The sequence below is a fragment of the Sus scrofa genome, chromosome 7, assembly GCF_000003025.6.
Source record: "Sus scrofa isolate TJ Tabasco breed Duroc chromosome 7, Sscrofa11.1, whole genome shotgun sequence".
Taxonomy (NCBI): domain Eukaryota; kingdom Metazoa; phylum Chordata; class Mammalia; order Artiodactyla; family Suidae; genus Sus; species Sus scrofa.
The window spans coordinates 97,212,566-97,230,932 of NC_010449.5; the positions used below are offsets into that span (position 1 = coordinate 97,212,566).

At 41.1% G+C, this 18,367-nt stretch overlaps 1 protein-coding gene across 2 annotated transcripts in view; it reads left to right on the plus strand.

Moving 5' to 3' along the window:
• The window catches only part of ZNF410 (zinc finger protein 410), a 48,714-nt gene that overhangs the window by 14,592 nt on the left and 15,755 nt on the right, over positions 1 to 18,367 (plus strand). For both annotated transcript variants that reach the window (XR_002346015.1, XM_003128661.4), the window contains exons 4-8: positions 4,264 to 4,479; positions 6,376 to 6,567; positions 10,292 to 10,442; positions 11,187 to 11,368; positions 17,605 to 17,694. Coding sequence is in view for 1 of the 2 variants with exons in the window: in XM_003128661.4 (XP_003128709.1) it covers positions 4,264 to 4,479; positions 6,376 to 6,567; positions 10,292 to 10,442; positions 11,187 to 11,368; positions 17,605 to 17,694 (831 nt within the window). In the remaining variant the exon portion in view is untranslated. The remainder of the gene's footprint in view (positions 1 to 4,263; positions 4,480 to 6,375; positions 6,568 to 10,291; positions 10,443 to 11,186; positions 11,369 to 17,604; positions 17,695 to 18,367) is intronic.

Consider the following 18,367-nt stretch of genomic DNA (forward strand, 5'->3'; position numbering starts at 1 on the left):
AAGTCGTAAGAGCTTAGCCTACTGTGGTATTGGTGGAATAAGATAACTGACTTTATAACTAACTAGTAGAACCTATAAAAATTAGGAATCATGGAGGAAAAAAACCATGGGAGTCATAAGTAAATTGATAGTTTAGTCATAGGAATGGATATGAACACCTGTAGAGCATGAGAGTGAGAAGAAAAGGAGGCCAAGGCAGAACTGCATGGAATTCCTTATTCAAGATACAGAGTGAGGCAGGAGAACCTGTGAGGCAGGGAAGCAAGAAAGGCTAGAGCAATAGGAGGAATACTGGCATGGAGTGCAGGCATGGAACCCAAAGGAATAGTCAGTGTGATAAATGCTCCTAAGAGATGCAGTGAGATAGGGGCTATCCCAGTGAAATAGGGTTGTTGAGGTTGTCATTGACCTAGGCAGGACCTATTCCTTGGACAGTGAGTGGAAAGCCAAGCTGCAGTGGGGGAGGTATCAGTGTGAGATAACATAGTTGAGGAAGTAACTGTACTTTCTAAAGCCTCTCTTGCTGTGGGAAGGAAAAAGGAGGACATAAATTAGATGAAAGTGCTCTTTTTAAAGATCTGATCTATTATTATACTAAGAGTAAGGAGCCTGTTAGAGAAGTTGCAAAGAGGAAGAGTGGCTAATTGGTAAGGAAGCTCCAGGAGAAGTAGGAGGAAGTAGAATGCTGAGCATGGGTAGTGAGATTAGCTTTGGATGGGAAGAAGGAGATCCTATCACTTGACTGTTACTTTTGGATGAAACAAATTCTTTATTTTCTGGAATTGGGAATATTAATGTTAAATCAGACAAGGGTCACCTGTTGGTGACAACTTATTTGTTATAAAGTCTTCTAGTTACTATCCTCTAGTGGTTGTCTTTTTTCTTTGATTTTTGTAGTGATTTAAGGGCAGCTGTAGTCAACCAACCAGTGTTGATTTAAGTTTTCTCTCTCTAGTTCCTAACTTTCCCACATCTTGCACCTCTCAGCTCCCATTTTTCTGCTGGTATGTTGGGAGTCTTTCCAAGTCCTTTTTTTTTTTTTTTTTTTTTTTTTGTCTTTTGTTGTTGTTGTTGTTGCTATTTCTTGGGCCGCTCCTGCAGCATATGGAGGTTCCCAGGCTAGGGGTTGAATCGGAGCTGTAGCCACCGGCCTACACCAGAGCCACAGCAACGCGGGATCCGGGCCGCGTCTGCAACCTACACCACAGCTCATGGCAACGCTGGATCGTTAGCCCACTGAGCAAGGCCAGGGATCGAACCTGCAACCTCATGGTTCCTAGTCGGATTCGTTAACCACTGCGCCACGACGGGAACTCCCAAGTCCTTTTGGATATTCAGTATGTGAAAATTTTGATATGCTAGTAAGTTTTGATCTTCATTAACCTTTTTTTCTTGAATTTTTCTCTCCCAATTTTATTTATTGAATAAATATTTTAACAATAATTAAAGAAGTGAAAATAGGAACAAAAGCATCCCTCTTCTTTTCTATATTTATCTTCTTTTTGTTTTGGGATTTTTTTGTTTGTTTGTTGTTTGCTTTTTAGCACCACACTTGAGGCATGTGGAAGTTCCCGGGCTAGGGGTTGAATCAGAGCTGCAGTTGCAAGCCTGTGCCACAGCCACAGTAATGTGGGATCTGAGCTGCGTCTGCGACCTACACTACAGCTCACTGCAACACCTGATCCTTAATCCACTAAGCGAGGCTAGGGATTGAACCCCCATACTCATGGATACTAGTCTGTTTTGTAACCCACTGAGCCACCGTGGGAACTCCCTACCTTCTTTTAGTTTTAATTTTTATTTGAAATATTTTAGGTAATCAGTTACAAATAATAGTAAATGAAAACTGATGGGAGTTCCCGTCGTGGCGCAGTGGTTAACGAATCCGACTAGGAACCATGAGGTTGCGGGTTCGATCCCTGCCCTTGCTCAGTGGGTTAACGATCCGGCGTTGCCGTGAGCTGTGGTGTAGGTTGCAGACGCGGCTCGGATCCCGCGTTGCTGTGGCTCTGGCGTAGGCCGGTGGCTACAGCTCTGATTCAACCCCTAGCCTGGGAACCTCCATATGCCGCGGGAGCGGCCCAAGAAATAGCAACAATAACAACAACAACAACAACAACAACAACAAAAAGACAAAAGACAAAAAAAAAAAAACAAAAAAAAACTGATGTACTCTCCTCCTAGCTCATGAAACATAATATTACAAACACAAACATATCTACCTTCCTAATCTCATTATTTTCCCTCCTAAGTATGTGTGGATCATTCCATGCATGGCCTACATGTTTTCTTTTCAGTTGGGATATATGTTTGATACAGAAAAGTACAAAATTATATGGGTATACATTTTGAAGAATTACTATGAGACACCTAACCACCATGAAGAGGTAGAACATTGCCAGTTTCTGGCCCTCCATGAATTCCTCCCTGTTAAAGACAACCTCTGTTCTTTCATAGGTCTCCACTGTCTTCAGCTTTTTTTACAATTACTTCTTTGTTTTCCAAGTTTAACCACCCAGTCTAAGTAGTGAAGGGTTTGTTTTATTTTGTTTTGTTTTTTAGGGCCGCACCCAAGGCATATGAAAGTTCCCAGGGGTAGGGGTCGAATTGGAGCCATAGCTGCCGGCCTACATCACAGCCACAGCAACCAGATATGAGCCACATCTGTGACCTACACCACAACTCATGGCAATGTCAGATCCTTAACTCACTGAGCAGGGCCAGGGATTGAACCTGTGTCCTCATGTATACTAGTTGGGTTTGTTACCCTTGAGCCACAATGGGAGCTTGTGAACTTTACTAAGAATTGTTTTGTGGGGGTAAAATCTATATAACATAAAATCGACCATCTTAACAAGTTAAATTTTTTACCATTTACCAAGTAATTTACCATTTAACCAGTTCTGTGGCATTAAATACATTCACATTGTTATACAATTTATTAGGATTTGGATGGCACTACTGTCCCTAGGCTTCCACTTTATTCCTAGAACCTTACCTGTTATCTCCTTAAAAGAAGAAAAAAATGTAACCAGTTTTTTCTTTTTCCTTTGGGTGTGCCCGTGGCATGCAGAAGTTCCTGGGCTATGGATCAAGCCCAAGCCACAGTAGTGACACAGTGTCAGATCCTTAACCACCAGGGCACCAGGGAGCTCCTAACCTGTCTTTTATAAAGATGAATGAAAATGTTGAAAACTTTGGATGCTTCAGCAGTATACTGCCATTCCTCCTTATATTGCAGCTAAAACCTTTGGAAATTCATCCCCTCCCCTAGAATGAAGTTCTAAAAGCAAGAATTCTGAATTATTTCTTTACATCTAGTGTAAACCTAGAACTATAATGAAATATATTGTTGATTCTATACAATTTCAGTTATTTCCCAGGCTGTGAATTTTTTCCCCCAGTGACACATCAAAACTGTTACATACATGTTATAAAAATTAAAGAGAAACAGTGAGATCCTGCTGTGTAGCACTGAGAACTATGTCTAAATACAATGCAGCATGACAATGGGAGAAAAAAATATGTATATGTACATATACATATGTATATATGTATGTGTAACTGGGTCCTCATGCTGTATAATGGAAAAAAAAAGTGTGTTGGGGGAAATAACAATTAAAAAAATAAATAAAGTTAAAAATTAAAGAGAGGCATCCTTTCCTAAGAATAATAGTTTAAAATTTAGATCCTATTCTTGAGTTAGCATTTATTGTATAACTATATTTTTCAAGGGAAAAAGCACTGATTTGGGGCCTCAAAATGACAAAGGTTGAGAGTTCACATTGTGGCTCAGTGATAACAAACCTGACTAGTATCCATGAGGACGCAGGTTTGATCCCTGGCCTCTAGCAGTGGGTTAAGGATCTTGTGTTGCCACAAGCTGTGGTGTAGGTTACAGATGTGGCTCAGATCTGGTATAGCTATAGCAATGGCATAGGCCCCAGCTACAGCTCCAATTCAACCCCTAGCCTGGGAACTTCCATATACCACAGGTTTGGTCCTAAAAAACAAAAACAACCCCCCCCCCCAAAAGCGATCAAGCTCTAAATTTGGTCGTCGGAGGAGTCTGTTCCTCCCATTTTAGTTGACTCCCTTTAGAGCTTTAGTTGGCTTTAACTCTCTGTTCTTTTCTGGGGTAAATTTTGTATTTGTAAAATTAAAATGAGGGTGTTAGATACTAAGGGTCAGGTGCTCTGTATCAGAATGGTAAATTCCTTGGAGATAGGTGCACATAAAACTGTGGTATTTTCTTTTTGCTAGATGATACTCCAAATCATACTAACCCCAAAGAGGTCCCTTCCTCGGCTGTGTTGAGAAGCCTTCAGGTGAATGTGGGCCCAGACGGAGAAGAGACGAGGGCTCAGACTGTACAGAAGTCTCCAGAGTTTTTGTCCACTCCAGAGTCTCCTAGCTTGTTGCAAGATCTACAACCAAGTGATAGCACTTCTTTTATTCTTCTTAACCTAACAAGAGCAGGTATTCTTTATCCTTTTCTGACCTACCTCATGCTTAAGGACAGAACTGGGGGGAATAGTTAACTTAGTCATGCTTAATATGGAAAGAAACTGTCAATATAGTTTGATGATCAATTGAATGTGTAGAGGGAGAGGCAGACTGGGATGACTCAAAAAGTTCTTGTTTGGGGAATTAGGTGTTGTTGTTCACTAAGATAGTGGACAGAGGGGAGGGAGGATGGGTTCCAGTTTATGCCTGATGATGTTGAGATTTCACAGGGACATTTAGGAGGAAGTGTCCTTCAGACAGTTAGAAACAGGAATTTAGCGTTCTAGGGAGGTCTGGTGTGAAATAAGTAGTTTTAGTGCTTATCAGCATTCAGGAAAGGTATGAAACAAAAAGCATGGATTCTTTGATTCACGAGTTGTCTGCAGCATCAGTAAAAAAGAAGGCAAATCTGAGCCCCTGAAAAAAAAATTAGGAGGGTAGCAGAAGAACGGAAGAAACAATTAGGGAGATCAAGAAAAGAGAACAAGAGTGGTTTGGGCGAAGCCAAGGGAGGAAATGTTTTAGAGTAAAAGGTACTAAATCAGGAGTTCCCATCATGGCTCAGATGAAACGAATCTGAGTAGCATCCATGAGGATGCAGGTTCCATCCCTGACCTTGCTCGGTGGGTTAAGGATCCAGCATTGCCATGAACTGCGGCTTGGATCCCGAGTTGCTGTGGATGTGGTATAGGTAGGCGGCTAGAGCTCCAATTTGACCCCTAGCTTGGGAACCTCCATATGCTGTGGGTGAGGTCCTAAAAAGACAAAAAAGAAAAATAAAGGTACTAAATCATGCCAAATACCACAGATTGGGCCAGTGAAATGAGGACTGGGAAGTGTATGTCTGGGAGTTTAGCAAGAGCAGTTATTTTTGTGGCAGTAGAGATGGAGCCCACGGTTAAAGAGATGGGGAGTGGATGGCAGGTGACAGAGTAGATACACAAATTAGAAGTTAAAAAACATTCTTTGAAGGAACAGGTGAGGAGGTTATATTCATAGACTTGGGATTTTCTATTTTATTATTTTTAGGGCCACACCTCAGGCATCTGGAAGCTCCTAGGCTAGGGGTCAAATTGGAGCTGCAGCTGCCGTCTACACCACAGCCAGGTCTGCGACCTACAGTGCAGCTCACAGCAACACTGGATCCTTAACCCACTGAGCAAAGCCAGGGATTGAACCCACGTCCTCATGGATACTAGTTGGGTTTGCTACCACTGCGCCACTGTGGGAACTCCTGGATTTTCTCTTCTTTTAAAGTAAAGATGAGAAAGACTTGAGCTTGGACAAATTTAAAGGCCGAAAGGGGGCGTTCCCAGTGGCTCGGTGGAAATGAACCAAACTAATATTCATGAGGATGTGGATTAAAGATCTGGCGTTGCTCTGAACTACAGTATAGGGCACAGACGTGGCTCAGATCCTGAGTTGCTGTGGCTGTGGTGTAGGCTGGCAGCTAGCTCTGATTGGAACCCTAGCCTGGGAACTTCATATGCTGCAGGTACAACCCAAAGAACAAAAAAAAAAAATAAATTTTAAAAAGGCTGAAAGGGAAGCTGTAAAGTGCCCACTAGGGAAGAATGGGTTAAAGATGAGAGAGGAGATAACTTAAGAATAGGATTGGGATCCTGTAGGTGAGGGTTAGCCTGGTTGCTAGGAAAGAGGGCTTTGCCTCTGAAACAGGAGGAGGTAAGATAAAGACCAGCCTGTCAGCCTGGGGTGGAAAGGTGATAACCTAATTTTACATGAGAACAGCTGTTTGAGGTGAGAGGTTAGTCTGGAATAGCTGATTTGGGACACAGAGAGTTTCTGAGCCAATGTCGATCAAAGGATTACTTGATGGCTAACTTTCACATATCCTTTTGTTTATTCCAGGTCTGGGCTCTTCAGCCGAACACTTAGTATTTGTACAAGATGAGGCAGAGGATTCAGGGAATGATTTCCTGTCCAGTGAGAGCACGGACAGTAGCATTCCGTGGTTCCTCCGGGTTCAGGAGTTGGCCCATGACAGTTTGATTGCTGCTACTCGTGCACAACTGGCAAAGAATGCCAAAACTAGCAGCAATGGTGAGACCCCTGTGACATTTTCCTTTCCAGTATTCTGTGCAGAGATTTTGGTAATATAATGGCTATATTTTTCAGTTGGATATAATCTGAATTACTTTATTGGTGAGAGCAGAAGGCTAGAAATGTGTAAGTTGTTTGTCTTATTTTCTATAAAATAATGCAGCCATGCCAAATTCATATGCAGAATCAACTAAACTAGCATTCTCAATTGTCAGCTTTAAATAATACCAAGCCAGGAGTTCCAGTTGTGGTGCAGTGGAAACAAATCGGACTAGGAACCATGAGGTTTCGGGTTCGATCCCTGACCTCGCTCACTGGGTTAAGGATCTGGTGTTGCCATGAGCTGGGTGTAGGTCTCAGATGCCACTCAGATCTGATGTGCCAGCTACAGCTGGCAACTGTAGCTCTGATTGGACCCCTAGCCTGGGAACTTCCATATGCTGCAGGTACAGCCCTAAAAAGCAGGTACATACATACATACACAAACAAACAAACAAATCAAGCCAGAGTTCCTGTTGTGGCTCAGTGGTTAACAAACCTGGCTAGTATCCATGAGGACATGGCTTCCATCCCTGGCCTCGCTCAGTGGGTTAAGGAGCCAGCATTGCCATGATCTGTGAATAGCTCCCAGACACGGCTCGAATCTGGCATTGCTGTGGCTGTGGTATAGGCAGGCAGCTGGAGCTCTGATTCGACCCCTAGCCTGGGAACCTCAATATGTCGTGGGTGCAGCCCTAAAAAAAGATAAAAGACAAAAAAAATAAAAATAAAAAAAAAATACCAAGCCCTTTTAAAGGAAAAAAATTTCCTAGATCTTGGTGTTGTCTTGAATTGTTTGTATTGTAATGTTCCTTATACAAGTAGCTTTTACACCATTATGAAATCAAAAGTTTTATCAATTAATAGAAATACAACTACAAAACTAATGAAAATAAAATTAAGTCAGTGGGGCAGATGATGATGTGTGCTAAAATTAAATTACCAATCATGGCTATTCAACAGTTAGCAGCTACCATGGTGCTGCTTTTCTTGTGGTGGAGGGTCGGGGGGGAAGTTGGAGGGTGGGACCGTTTCATCAGAAGACCTCTGAATATCCAAATAGGGTATGGTATGGTTTCTTTTGAGTCCAGCATGCCTGTGCTACTTACTCTGTGCCACTTTTTCTCCATCCAGTAATTTTCAAAGTGTGGTCCCTGGATCATCAGCATCACCAGTAATTTAGAAATGCAAATTCTCAGGCCTCATCTAACTGAATCAGAAACTTGGAAGTTCTTAGTAAGCCCTCTTTGTGGTTATGGTGCATGTTAAAGCTTGAGGACCATGGCTTTATTCAAACCAACTCCTAAACCACTGCAAAACCCTTGCTTATGTAGCATGCCCTAATACTTTTTTAGATCTGTCTCTGTATTTTCTTATTAACTTGTGACAAGGTAATACAACAACAGATTGTTGAGGTAAGGTACACGCTATCATTACCACAAACGTATTATCACTTCCATCTCAGTTGCAGTGTAGAAATATTTTAATTCTGTATGTGATGCTGTATACTAGGAGTCAACAAAGGGCCAAATAACCACCTGTTTTGTAAATGAGGTTTTATTGGAACACAGACATGCCCATTACAAATTGTCCCTGGCTACTGCTTTGGCAAAGTTGAGTAGTCGTGACAGAGACCATATGACTCTCAAAGCCAAAAATATCTGCTGTCGTGCCCTTTACAGAAAAAGTTTACTGACCCCTGCTCTATCCAGTACTTTCACTGGAAATTTTTTCCCAAATGCAAAGACCTTTGCCACATAACTATAGGATCTTTAAAGTGTTTACAGTATTATTCAACATGTACAGTATGAGGTATTGAATTTCTCTGTCCTTCTCTCTTTTTTTTTTTTTTTTTTTTTTGTCTTTTTGCCATTTCTTGGGCTGCTCCTGCGGCATATGGAGGTTCCCAGGCTAGGGGTCTAATCGGAGCTGTAGCCACCGGCCTACGCCAGAGCCACAGCAACGCGTGATCCGAGCCGCGTCTGCAACCTACACCACAGCTCACGGCAACACCGGATCCTTAACCCACTGAGCAAGGGCAGGGACCGAACCCGCAACCTCATGGTTCCTAGTCAGATTCGTTAACCACTGCGCCACGACGGGAACTCCCTTTCTTGTTAATGTTCTTCTTTTTTTTTTTTTTTTTTGTCCTTCTCTCTGTTGTGTTTTTTTTGTTTTGTTTTGTTTTGAGAAGTGGTTCATCAGATGACCACAGAATATTTAAATCTATCATTGGCTAAGGTCATTTTAAACTAACCTGTCTTCTGCAAGCACTGCTTTGTATTCAAAAACAAAGTAATTTACGGAACACTCCTTTGAATGATTTTATAAGGACTCAAATGCAAGGCAACTCACTTTTCTGAAGGATTATTTTTTCTGTTTTATGATTGTATCAATGTTCCTATTGTATCTACAAAATTGAATACACACAGCCCCAACTGTCACCAGTTTTAATCTCCGGATTAGCTGGGGTTTCTACAGACCTTTCATTAGAACTCAATTAGCTGGAGCTCTGGAGTTGGTGGGAAAGTTCTGTGTTGTTTAAAATTTGCCCATGTTTCAAGTAAACAAAGCAGAAACATTATGTGGGACAATATTAAAAAAGAACAAGTTAATATTAACTAGCAAAATGGCATCTTAGGTTCCGCTTTCACCCTTGAAACACTTAGTTTATGACTAGCATTTTGTGTAGTGAGGAGAATGTAGGGCAGGAGATTAATAATTGGGAAAGAAGCTGTCAGTTTTCCAAGGAGTGTGATAGATATAATATATTATCCTACTCTTGGCTTCTGAGAGGGAAATTTGGAAATATGAATCTTATTCCTAAAATATGTGTAGTAGAAAGATAAATTCCATATGCTTACTATAGAATTAAGTGATTGTGGATGTTTTTCTCTATTGATGTCCAACTGTTTCCTGAAGAAAATGAAAGAAAGGGTATACTACCTACTAAACTGGAATTAAAGATTTAGTTAACTGATTTTGTTTAAATTAAAGGGAGGCATTGCACTGTATGCTCCTTTCCTCCCTTCCCTTCATTCTTTTGAACAAGAAACTGAAGCAGGTATATTCTGTAACTTTTAAGATGTGATTAGAAATTTTTAAATGAGCTGGGTTTTTGCATTCTTAAATATTTTGTAACTAAGGAGAGGTAGAAATCAGAAGATAATTCTTATTCTCTAAAATGGTAGAATCAGTCAAATTGACTTCAGAAAATAGAAATCTGAGAATGGTCATCTACAAAAGAAATTACTTCTCTAAGTCCCTAACTAAGCCAGATTGGCTGTTCCTCCTCAAATACAAGTTTTTATTACCTAGAGCTTTAAGTAATCTTCTGTAGCACCCCTCTCTTGGTGTTGATATACCTGCTTCCTCACCAATCGTTAATGTGAAATAGGTTTAACTCTGCTTTTTGATATGAATATTTTGAACATTTCTTAACATTTGCCAAAGGGCCTTCTCTTGTGAAACAAAGCATGATAGTTTTGGAAGTTTTGGAGGCGGAGTAAGTGGGGTGATGGGGATGTAGAGCACTCTCACTTCTGTTGTTAGATGGATATAAAGAGAGCTGGGAAAGACGAAGATAGATAATCTAATTACACTCCCTGGGAGTGGCTTTATTGTTTGACCCAAAGTATCTGAGCAGACTCCTTCCCTAGATTATAAATATGTGACTCTCTTACAGGAGAAAATGTCCACCTTGGTTCTGGTGATGGACAGCCCAAAGATTCTGGACCCCTTCCTCAAGTGGAGAAGAAGCTCAAGTGTACAGTTGAAGGGTGTGACCGGACGTTTGTGTGGCCAGCTCATTTCAAATACCACCTGAAAACTCATCGGTGAGCAAATCTGAGATTTGATACTTGGAGCTCAAGAATGTTGATGCTTCTGAAGAAACTTGTTCCGCTACTTGACAAATTAAAGGAAGGCAGGGGCTCCAGCTCACTTATGCTTAGGATGTCTTTTGTTCTTTAATAGAAATGCATGTATTGTCTCATTTACCTTGTTCTTGACAAATATTTAATAAGACATTTGGCATATAAATGTCTTAGAGCAAGAGTTTTCAAATCTTATTATAAAACATAATTTCTTAGAGCTTGTTTTGTGGCTCAGTGGGTTAAGAACCCAACATTTTCTCTGTGAGGATTCGGGTTCAGTCCCTGGCTTCACTCAGCAGGTTAAGGATCTGGTGTTGCTGTAAGCTGGAGTGTAGGTTAAGATGTGGCTCAGATCCTGTGTTGCCTTGGCTGTGGTGTAGGCCTCAGCTGCAGCTCCAGTTCAGCCCCCAACTTGAGGGCTTTCTTCCTTATGCTGCAGGTGTGGTCATTAAGAAAAAATCCAGAAAACATGATTTCTTAGAGAACTTTAAAAAAAAAAAAAAAAAAAAAAAAAAAAGCTAATATATAGGCTCAGGCCCCACTCTAAACCTTTGAAATCAGTATTTCTAGCAGAAGGGCATCTAGTTTTAACAAACTTCATGTGATTCTTCTATTTCCAGATTTGGGGGTTACTGTCAGTCTTGAGTGTCAGTAGGAGCTTTGACATGTCCTCTCTAGCAAAGAGTGATTTTTTTTTTCCCCCAGAAACGACCGCTCCTTCATCTGCCCTGCAGAAGGTTGTGGGAAAAGCTTCTATGTACTACAGAGGCTGAAGGTGCACATGAGGACCCACAATGGGGAGAAGCCCTTTATGTGCCCCGAGTCTAGCTGTGGGAAGCAGTTCACTACAGCAGGAAACCTGAAGAACCACCTGCGCATCCACACAGGTGTGTGCACCGCCAGCGTTCCCCCAGCTCGCCCCCTGCTTGGCTCAGCACTTGCGCGCTATCCTTAGGAAAGGCTCTGAGATGGGACTGGAAATGAAGGTTGGGGTTGTTGCTATAACTCTGAAGATGGGATTTCTTTTTTTCTAATGCCTCATGGCCCTTTTCAGTTCTTTCAGTCAAGTTTTTTTGTCACCTCTGTGTGAGGAACGGACAGTATTGATTTTGGCCCCTAGTAACCTTAAGTAGGAAGGGTTATAAGACCATCTCTGGTAATAGTGATATGATGAGATGTGGACAAAAATGAGTCTTTCCAAATATCTTCAAATGTTACACGGTTGTAATTTAGGCCATTAATGTTTATTGAGTTACACAGACCACACAGATCCTGTTCTAGGCACTAAATGGGGTAAGATAAGGGGGAAATACAAAAGTTAAGATTAAGTTTGCTTTTTTGTTAGAGCCTCACAACCTGAGAAACAGAGTGGAGAAGTGACTTGTTCTGGGTCAAACAGCATATTAATATCAAAGGAGCAAAATAAATATACCCTGACTTCTTAACCTAAAAGTTTAAGGGTGACGTTCCAAGCCATTTGGCCAAGCTGTGTTAAGTCTCTTGCCAGATTAATCACTGAACCCAGACTACTACCTTAGGATGTGTAACTGTTTTTCTCCACTTTCTTGCCACTTTCTCTTTCTTTTCCTCATTTATTCTTGCATTGCTAAAATGACAGCAGGTACAATTAAATGGCATTTAAAAAGTGAAACTATGAGTTCCCATTTTGATGCAGTGGAAACAAATCTGACTTGTGTGCATGAGGATGCGGGTTCGATCCCTGGTCTTGCTCAGTGGGTTAAGGATCCAGCGTTGCCATGAGCTTCGGTGTAGGTCGCAGATCTGGTGGTGGTGTGGCTGTGGTGTAGGCCGGCAGCTACAGCTCTGATTAGACCTGTAGCCTGGGAACTTCTATATGCCACTGGTGTGGCCCTTAAAAAAAATAAAAAAAATAAAAAAAATAAAAAATAAAGTAAAACCCAAGCTGAAGCTACATTTGTTCTGGGCATGTCACTGAGTCCCTCTAGATTGACATTACCACTGGATATGTTTAGGGTAGAATAGCTCTGTTTTCAGCTCTTTCTTGAAAGAGGAAACAGTACTTACTCCAAGAAAGATTTTGAATGAAAGTAAAAGAAAAGCATCTAGTTGAATAGATGCCTACTAGAGTTCACTACGCCTCATTAAATTCAGTAATTCTTCATCCTTGTGCCACTTGTCAAATTTGTAGCATTAGATAAAAGTAAACTTTTTTTTTTTTTTAATGTTTAGGGCTGCACCTGAGGCATGTGGAGGTTCCCAGGCTAGGGGTCGATTTGGAGCTGTAGCTGCTGGCCTACACCACAGCTACAGCAGCACCGGATTCCTGACCCACTGAGTGGGGCCAGGGATCAAACCTGCATGGATGCTAGTCAGATTCGTTCTGCTAGGCTGTGACAGGAACTCTGAAACTAAACATCTGTTAAAATGCTTTCTTTTATTCAGAGTATAACCTGAATTTCTGTCTTCATTCTGACTCTTGCCAGCTCTCCCTTGTTAATCTCCTAATCATTGGCCAATTTCAGAATTTGGGGTTTCTCTTGTTTTCTTGTTATACTCTCTCATTACAATCTCAGACCTTAATTTAATCACTTCTTCCTAGATGCCTCACACATTGAATTGTAATAATTAATATAATAATAAATTTTAGCATTAATTGAGGCAATTTAATATATACCAAGCATATATATATTCTTTAATCTTCAGGGTACCTTCATGCTTTAGATAGTGTGTTTATTGATGGAGGAACAGAAGGTTAGAGAGTTAAGTAACTTGCCCAACATTATGCAGCTAGGAAGTGGCAGAGCTAGTATTTGACTTCTGATCTAAAGGTTTTCTTTTTTTTTTTTTTTTTTTTTCTTTTTAGGGCTGTACCCACAGCATATGGAAGTTCCTAGGCTAGGGGTCCAGTCAGAGCTACAGCTGCTGGCCTACACCACAACCAGAGCAACATGGGGTCCAGGCTGCATCTGTGACCTACCCCACAACTCATGGCAATGTCAGATCCCTGACTCACTCAGCAGGGCCAGGGATCAAACCTGCATCCTCATGGATATTAGTTGGATTCCTTTCTGCTGTGCCACAACGGGAACTCCCAAAGGTTTTATTTTCAATTGCTGACAACTCATTTTATCTCATATGTCAGAATCAACCTCACCCTACTATATAGCACAAGGAACTATATCCAGTCAGTTTTGATAGAACATGATGGAAGATAATATGAGAAAAAGAATATATATATTCATGACTAGATCACTTTGCTGTACAGCAGAACGTTATAAATCAACCATAATAAATTTTTTTTTTAATTGACCTAAGGAGTTCCCATTGTGGCTCAGTGGTTAAGGAACCTGACTAGTATCTATGAGGACATGGGTTTGGTCCCTGGCCTTGCTCAGTGGGTTAAGGATCCAGCGTTGGCCATGAGCTGTGGTGTAGGTCGTGAATGCGGCTCAGATCTGGGGTTGCTGTGGCTGTGGTGTAGCTGGCAGCTGCAATTCAACCCCTAGCCTGGGAACTTCCATATGCCATGGGTTTGGCCCTAAAAAGACCAAAAAAAAAAAAAAAAAAAAAAATTGACTTCAGATCTTCAGTAGTAACAATAGTAATTAAAGCTGCCAATTTTAGTGGCTTTACCATGAGGATTTACTACATTCTAGGCACTGTACTTCTTATATTTAACTTGAATCATTTCATTTAACCCTCAGAATAATCTTTTGAAATTGTATTATGTTAATTTTATAAGTAAAAAACTGATTTTCAGAGAGATTAAATATCTCCCCCGTACTGTAAGCCTTAGTACCAAGATTTGAACTCAGGGTTAACTGGCTCATGCCTCTTGAACCTCTTTCTCTTCTTTTATCTCAGCAAAATCACTATACTCTTAGTTTCCAAATACAGAGGCAGTCTCCCCTAAGCCAGCTTGATGCAGAGATTTATGTCATTAGATTCCAATGAATATTTTTTAAAATCTCCTTTTCCTGAGGTTCTTGAGTTCATCTTGTTAAACATTTAACTTTATTAACTGGAGTTTTCTGTTTTTCCTGCCATTTATTCTGTCATATGTGTGAGTATGTTGTTCATTCAGCAACTTTTTGAGTGTGTAGCATTTTGGGATCAGTGTGAGAATATATAGATATATACTTTCAAAAAAGTTATAGACCAGTGGAAAATCACTAACATTAAATGAATCACTGAAAGATAGTGTTATCTAGAGCTGCACTGCTTTCTCCTTCAAGGCCGAGCTCCTGTATTGTCACCATGCAAGCTTACTTACTGAGTTTCTGTGTTTCCCCTTTAGCCTCTCACATTGTCTTACTCTTAACAGTTCTGACACCAGCCATGTTTTTCCCCACACAAAGGAATTCTCTGCAACACCAGCTGGGTATCTACAGTTTAACTCAATTCTGACACTCTCTGGAGATAGCATCAGATTCCACAGGTTAAGGGCTCAATCCCACAAGACTGCCACCTACTTCAAATGTTAATTGCAAGTAGCAAGTCCCCAGGTTACTCAACAGCTTCTCTGTCACCTGGCTATCAGTTGGAGGTTCCCATGACCCTCCCCTTTGGATTCAGTTATTTGCTAGAACAGCTCACAGAAGTCAGGGAAACACTTAGGTTTACCAGTTTATTATCTAATAAAGGATATGATGAAGGATATAGATGAGCAACCAGATGAAGAGATAGAAAGAGTGAAGGCTGGAGGAGTCCCAAGCACAGGGGCTTCTCTACCTGTGGAGTTGGGGTGTGCCACTCTCCCGGCACATGGATGTGTTTACCAGCCTGGAAGCTCTCTGTACCTGGTACTTTAGAGATTTTTATGGTGTAGACACCATGGATCATTAACTAAATTTCCAGCCCCTCTCTCCTCTCTGGAAAATGAGGGTAGGGCTGAAAATTCTGCTTGGTCATTCTGATGACCAGCCCCCATCCAGGAGCCCACCAAGAGACACTGCTATCACCCAGGAAGTTCCAAGGTTCTCTGTCAGGAAACATAGTCAAAGATCAAATGTTAGAACAAAAGATGATCCTGGTACTCTTATTACTTAAAAAATTACAACGGTTTAAAGAGCTCTGCATTAGGAACCAGGGGCAAAGACCAATATATGTACTTATTTCACACTTGTCATGTTCTGAACTTGCTCTCAGTGCTCTCAGTTTGAAGGCTATGCTCTTACTAGTCCTTGTGCCTGAAATTTCCTTTCATCTTAGTCATCTTTTAAAATCAACTTAAATTCAGCTTCTTTTAAAAAAAAAAAAAGTTAGCATGAGACTTCCCTGGTGACCTAACAGGTTAAGGATCCAGCATTGTCACTGCTGTGGCATGGGTTCAGTCCCTGGCCTGGGTACTTCTGCATGCCATGGGCCCAGCCAAAAAAAAAAAAAAAAAAGATCATAATAAGAAATCTTCCCCTTTCTCGAAGTGGGTTAAGGATCAGAGGGTTAAGGATCCAGCATTGCCACAAGCTGAGGTGTAGGTTGCAGATGCAGCTTGGATCTGGTGTTGCCATGGCTGTGGTATAGACCAGCAGCTGTAGCTCCAATTTGACCCCTAGCCCTGGAATATGCCGTGGATGTGACCCTTAAAAAGGCAGGAAAAAAAGAGAAATTTTCCCCTTTCTGAATGCATAGAGCACTTCTTTGTATAGGAATTTACATTAAAGTTATTTATAAATACATTTATATCTCACTAGCTTGTGACCCTTGGAAGATAGTGACTGCTTCTCTGATTTTTTTCACTTTTTATTTTGAAATAATTATAGATTCATGAGAAGTTGCAGAAAGAGTACAAAGAGTTCTGAATGTTTTACCCAGCTTTCCACAAAAGTGACATCTTATGTAGCCATAGTACAATTTCAAAACCAAAACGTTAACTGTGTTGTCAGTCTACAGACCTTATTCAGTTTTCACTGTGCATCTTTGATTTTTTTTTTTTTTTTTTTTTTTTTTTTTTTTTTTTTTTTTTTGCTTTTCTAGGGCCCTTCCCGCGGTATATAGAGGTTCCCAGGCTAGGGGTCGAATCGGAGCTGTAGCCGCCGGCCCATGCCAGAGCCACAGCAATGCGGGATCCGAGCCGTGTCTGCAACCTATACCACAGCTCACGGCAATACCAGATCTTTAACCCACTGAGCAAGGCCAGGGACTGAACCCGCAACCTCATGGTTCCTAGTCGGATTCGTTAACCACTGCGCCACAACGGGAACTCCATCTTTGATTTTTAAAATAACAAAGTAATACTGTAGAAAATGAAAGTTAAAGAAAAGCATGAAGAGGGGTTCAGTTATGGTGCAGCAGAAATGAATCTGACTAGTATCCATGAGAATGAGGATTCGATCCCCAGCCTCGCTCAGTAGGTCTGGGATCCTGCATTGCTGTGAGCTGTGGTGTAGGCTGACAGCTATAGCTACAATTTCACCCCCTAGGTGTGACCCTAAAAAGCAAAAATAAATACATACATAAATAAATATATATGTATATATATTTAAAAGCTATTTTAAAAAAAGAAAAGCATGAAGAAGAAAATAAATCATCTATAATGCCACTATCAGGATATAACTACTGATAATACATTGTTACAGATTTTTCTGTGTACCTCTGACTAAACATTTTTGTTTGCTTTTATAAAATGGAATTATGTGGGAGTTCCCCTCATGGCTTGGTGGTTAACGAATCCGACTAGGAACCATGAGGTTGCGGGTTCAGTCCCTGCTCTTGCTTAGTGGGTTAAGGATCCGGTGTTTGCCGTGAACTGTGGTGTAGGTTGCAGACGCGGCTTGGATCCCACGTTGCTGTGGCTCTGGCGTCAGCCGGTGACTACGGCTCCGATTAGACCCCTAGCCTGGGAACCTCTATATGCCTTGGGTGCGGCCCTAGAAAAGAGAAAAAATTTAAAAAATTAAAAAAAAATAAGGAGTTCCTGTCGTGTCTCAGTGGTTAACGAATCTGACTAGGAACATGAGGTTGCGGGTTCGATCCCTGGCCTCGCTTAGTGGGTTAAGGATCTGGCGTTTGCCGTGAGCTGTGGTGTAGGTCACAGACACGGCTTGGATCTGGTGTTGGAAGCAGGAAAAGATTGATAAGAAAAGAGATTGGTAGTCAATGCATCAGAAGATTGAGTCTTTATCTCATTTTCTGTCTCTAGGAGAGAAGCCTTTCCTCTGTGAAGCCCAAGGATGTGGCCGTTCCTTTGCTGAGTATTCTAGTCTTCGAAAGCATTTGGTGGTTCACTCAGGTACTAGAACCTGTGCCATTCATAGATGGCAGGGAAGGAGGAGAGCCAAAAGGATAAAAGATTATGGAAGTGTGGTATAAAAAAATATAAAAAGAAACATTGACCACAAATTTTCTTCCTCATCATGACAGAATCAACAATAAAGGCCCTTAATACTTGCATTCAAAGGGTCATATAATTAAGGGAAAAAAAGCCTGTTATTTTAACTGAGCCATTGAGCTACTTTCTAGTAGAGACCTTTTTCTGAGATCAGCGAATTTATTTGGCACTACACTGGATGCTTTGTAAGTTACATCAGATACGGTCCATGGAAGTTATTCAGAGCAGAGATTAGCCAAGGCAGAGGTGAACTCAAAGTAGAGAGAGATTCTAGAATGGAATCAGGTAATTGTTCAAATGGCTAGCCAAGGGAAGCAAAAGGAAGCCAGAATGGGAGGAGTGGCGAGAAGGAACTGGAAGTTATTCATGATCAAGACAGCAAAGCAATTCAGTGGGAGCAAGGGGGTTGGAGAGATACAGTCAGTTAGGGCTGTGAATTTCAGAACTGAGATCCTAGAGGCAGAGCAGTTTTTTTTTAATACAATGACAAATTCTAAGCAGAGGTAGCACACTGATACCAGTGGATGAGATGTGGACTTCCACATGTGTTTTGCTTGGTTAGAGTGTTGTCATT